This window comes from Lolium rigidum, unplaced genomic scaffold (genome assembly GCF_022539505.1).
Source record: "Lolium rigidum isolate FL_2022 unplaced genomic scaffold, APGP_CSIRO_Lrig_0.1 contig_35473_1, whole genome shotgun sequence".
Taxonomy (NCBI): domain Eukaryota; kingdom Viridiplantae; phylum Streptophyta; class Magnoliopsida; order Poales; family Poaceae; genus Lolium; species Lolium rigidum.
Window position 1 is genome coordinate 13,994 of NW_025900320.1, and position 4,994 is coordinate 18,987.

The 4,994-nt window shown below is 48.9% G+C and overlaps 1 protein-coding gene across 1 annotated transcript; it reads left to right on the forward strand.

Annotated features, from left to right (window-relative positions):
• Positions 1-1,637: 1,637 nt before the first annotated feature.
• On the forward strand, positions 1,638-4,674 carry LOC124681197 (putative laccase-9; the record flags this gene model as incomplete). The annotated part of the gene is made up of 5 exons (XM_047216141.1): positions 1,638-1,781; positions 2,426-2,577; positions 2,675-2,919; positions 3,026-4,126; positions 4,416-4,674. Coding segments are annotated over 5 exons (1,773 nt in total), but the record flags the coding sequence as incomplete, so codon positions are not given.
• Positions 4,675-4,994: the final 320 nt, after the last annotated feature.

Below are 4,994 nucleotides of genomic sequence, written 5' to 3' on the forward strand. Positions count from 1 at the left end.
ATCATCAACGGGCTCATCTGATGCCTCTTCATCTTGATCACCTCCACCTGCCTCCTCATCTTCATCATGCCCTGTTGCGGTATCACCGTAGTTAGGGTACATATCATCATCCTCTTCTTCTTCGTCGTCGTCTTCCATCATAACCCCTCTTTCTCCATGCTTGGTCCAACAATTATAGCTGGGCATGAAACCTTTCCAAAGCAGGTGGGAGTGAATGACTTGCCATTCGGGGTATTGCTTTAAGTTCCGGCAATCAACACATGGACAACACATATAACCATCCGCCTGTGGGTTTTCCTCAGCCACACGGAAAAATTCTTTCAGGCCCGAAGTGAACTCGGGCAGACGTCGGTCAACGTACATCCATTGTCGCCGGTTCATCCGCATCAAATATTAAGTTTATCAAAAAACCATTACAAAACATCATAATATATATAGTGGATATTAGCACCGTACAAATGAAAGGGTAAAGTTGTTTAACCTTGATCGAGGAGGGAAAGAAAGAGGAGAAAGCTTAAGTGTCGCTCCGGCACCTCATCTCATTTTTATTTTGTGTAAAATCAAGCGAAATCATTCTCTCGGACATTTCATCGAGCACCTTGTGTGCATGCCAAAGAAATGCAAGGTAGCACTCAACACACACACCTTCTCCTAGCAAAAATGAAGTGAGTGGGCTGTTTGGCCGGGTAGCTCAGCTGAAATAGGGCTGGGGACCTTTTGCACCGGTTTGTGTTACGAACCGGTGCAAATGAGGTATCTTTTGCACCGGTTCGTAACACAAACCGGTGCAAAAGGTTCCTCGGCTGACACGTGTCTGGCGACGAACCTTTTGCACCGGTTTGTGTTACGAACCGGTGCAAAAGATACCTCATTTGCACCGGTTCGTAACACAAACCGGTGCAAAAGGTCCCTCGGCTGGCTGCTCACCACGAACCGGTGCTAATGACTCCTTTTAGCACCGGTTCGTGCCAAATCCGGTGCAAAAGCCATTTGGGGCAAAAAACCAAAGCCCTTGTTTCTACTAGTGCAAGAACCCACAGGTTATGAAGGAGTATATGATCTGGTCAAGTAGAATCAGGCACACACGTGCTCTGATGCATCTACAAGTCTTCTATCTAATCTAAATAACCTGGTAACCTCCATCTCCATGGACTTGTTGAATTGGTTTATCAGCTTGACCCGTTCCATCTACATATACCTTCCACCTGCGTCTTCCGCGAAGCGTTGGACAACTTGGACGTGGTGGCGGTGGTAGGTCGTGGCCGCGGCCACGAGATTAAATCAGCTCCAGCACGCTAACCATGCATTGCACGCACGTCGCCGATCGATCGAGGCTGCTGGTCCGGCCAGGACTAGCCACGCGCCATTGGTCGTCGGAGAGGAACACGATGCGTGGACGGCTCGGCCAGCTTTGCTAATCATATGAACGGAATAATCTGACGTCAAACACCATGCATGCATGCGCCCTCGACGTCGACCGCCTTTGGCAAGCTCCTCCTATAAATGTCTCGTGCATCTGGTTCCAATGGCCATCGATCACAGACATTGATCTCGTTCCAATTAATAAGCTTGCTCAACAAGAAGCTAGCTAGCACACGTGCAAACGTACGTACATATAGCTTAGATCTCCTTGATCTCCTGTCGTGAGGACCTCCGGCCACCGGTCGATACGACCTCTTGTGGCGATGGGGGTGGTGATTTGGTTACTTGCTGTGGTGCTAACGCTTGGAGCGGCAGCTGGCCCGGCAGAGGCCTCCAAGAATCACCACTACGATTTCTTCGTAAGCCATGAATCCAGCTTAGCTTCCTTATGTTGCAGTTGCTATTTCGACGCTCTTGTTGGCATGCTTAATTACCGGCATCCATGTAGCTTTAGTTCTAGTTGATATTGCACAATTTTTTTCATGCATACTACCTCCGTTACCAATGATTATGGCTTATATTATTTCTAAAAAGTCAACCAATTTTTTTTTATAAAAAACTATAAACATGCAAAATACAAAACTAATATTGTTAGATATATCATGAAATATATTTTCATCCATATCTGTAGAATATCATTTTTATTGATATATTTTTCTAAAGTTCAGTCAAACCATACTTAGATTGACTTTTAGAAAAAAAATATAAGTCTTACTCATTGGAACAGATGTAGTTATTTATTTTAGAAAACTTATACAACATAATTTATTGGGATTTGCTAGTTCTCAGCTAGCCGAGAACTAACTTCGTGCTCTGTAAAGTCGTACATCATTTAATTTGTATCGTGATTCATGCGAGTCATGAGTTACAACATTGATTGCAACTGAGATTTAATGACATTATCTAACAGCGACTGAGAAATTGTCACACCTTAATTTATTTTGCAAACGTACGTGAAATGACGAGCTCGATCTAATGAGGGATGTGGATATATGCCTTGCAGATTAAGGAGGCCAACTACACGAGGCTCTGCCAGGAGAAGACCATCCTCACCGTGAACGGCCAGTTCCCCGGCCCGACCATCTTCGCGCGCAAGGGCGATGTCGTGGTCGTCAACGTCTACAACCAAGGCGATAAGAACATCACCATCCACTGGTAAGTTTGATGATCTGCACTACCGTGCCATGTAACCAACGGTCGACTATTCTTCACCAGGCTAGCTGCCTACTAACGTTGAAATTGCCATGTGTAGGCACGGGGTGGACCAACCCCGGAACCCGTGGTCCGACGGGCCCATGTACATAACGCAGTGCCCCATCCAGCCCGGCGCCAACCTGACCTACACGGTCATCCTTTCCGAGGAGGAGGGCACCCTCTGGTGGCACGCGCACAGCGACTACGACCGCACCACCATCCATGGGGCCATCGTCATCCACCCCAAGCTCGGCACTGCCTTCCCGTTCAAGACGCCTCACAAGGAGATACCCATCATCCTCAGTATGGACCGATCAATCTGTCCTAGACTTGCTTATGATGTTCAGGTTCAGGTACTATGATGATGACTCGTGTTGTATTAATCGGCGCAATGTATTCTGATCTGCAGGTGAGTGGTGGAATGCTGACGTGAACCAGCTGCTCGAGGAGTCCAGGAAGACCGGCGGCGAGGTCAGCATTTCAGACGTTAACACCATCAACGGCCAGCCGGGGGACTTCTTCCCGTGCTCCAAGAACGGCACCTTCAAGGCGGCCGTCGAGAGCGGCAAGACGTACCTGCTCCGGATCATCAACGCGGGGCTCGCCAACGACCTCTTCTTCGGCGTCACGGGGCACCGCCTCACCGTGGTCGGCACCGATGCCCGCTACACGAAGCCGTTCACCGTCAACAATATCCTGATCTCGCCCGGACAGACCGTGGATGCGCTCCTCCATGCCGACCGCGCCGTGAACGGCTCCTCGAACGGCAGGTACTACATGGCGGCCCGGACGCTGGCGTCCAACACCGACATCGGGTACGACAACACCACCGCCACGGCCATCCTGGAGTACACGGACGCGCCGCCCGCCGCGCGGGCCGGCAGGCCAGACTCCCCTACCCTTCCGGCCTTCAATGACCTCAATGCGTCGGCGGCGTACACGGCGCAGCTCCGTTCCCTGGGCAGCAAGGCCCACCCGGTAGACGTGCCGATGGACGTCGACGAGCACATGCTCATCACCATCGCCGTCAACGTGGTCCCCTGCGCCACAGGCAACACGACGTGCGAGGGGCCAGGCGGCAACCGGTTCGCGGCGAGCCTCAACAACGTCAGCTTCCACCTCCCTACCCTCGACATCCTCGACGCCTACTATGGCTCCGTCCGCGGCGTGTACGAGACGGACTTCCCCGACATGCCGCCCTTCGTCTTCAACTTCACCGACAACAACGTCCCCGTGGAGCGCTGGTTCACCAAGCGCGGCACCAAGGTGAAGGTGCTGGAGTATGGCGCCGTCGTGGAGGTGGTGTTCCAGGACACGGCCATCCTTGGCGCGGAGAACCACCCCATGCACCTGCACGGCTTCTCCTTCTATGTGGTAGGGATGGGGTTAGGAAACTTCAACCAGACCAAGGACCCAGCTACCTATAACTTGATCGACCCACCGTTTCAGAACACCGTCACCGTGCCAAAGTCTGGTTGGGCGGCAATTCGCTTCCGAGCAGCAAATCCTGGTGAGTTATTTTAGCTTCCGGCCCATAATTCTTAGTTTTGGCTCAAGTTTGCCTAACAAAATAAAGGTCTAGCTAAAAATTTACTTAATTATCTTTTTGTTTGCAATATAGACAAGAAAAATAAACTAGACCGGCCAAATAGGCATGGGTGAGCATTAACAACCATCTAAAGGGACCAACGTTTTAGGCATGGATGGGCATATAATCTGGCCATCATCCAAAAGCATAAATTTGCTATATTTTTCTGGAAGGGGTTATATGTTAACGTTTTGCAAACTTGGTTATGCAGGTGTGTGGTTCATGCATTGTCACTTTGAACGTCATTCGGAGTGGGGAATGGACACTGTGTTCATCGTGAAGGATGGCAAGACTCCTGAGGCTAAAATGATGCGTCGTCCACCGGGCATGCCTAGGTGTTAAGTGCCGTGACTTTTTGGGGCGTGACCAAAATATGCAGCACAAACAAGTTAATTAGTTTCTTTAGTCGATTGATTGATTAATCAACAGATCTATTGAGCTTGTTGTATTTATTGATATTCTTTTTATTTTTATTTTTTGAAAGACACAACATCTTTTTTTCCATTCTATGATGTAAATGTATTCAATTTATTTGCTATTCGAGATCTCTAAATGTAATCAAGTGATTTTTTTTATCATGGGTCGTTGTTTCCTGAGTACCTACATGCATGCTTGTAAGTGTGCATCAAGGTTTTATACGTGCCCCACCAACATCAAGGTTCAATTTATTTTCTATTCAAGCTCTCAACTATTTGAATAATTATGTCCTGGTTATGGCCAATTGGTAGGGCCATATTTAGCCACTGGTAGAGAACATGCATTGCGAGTACCGGTTCGCGAGAGCCTTTAA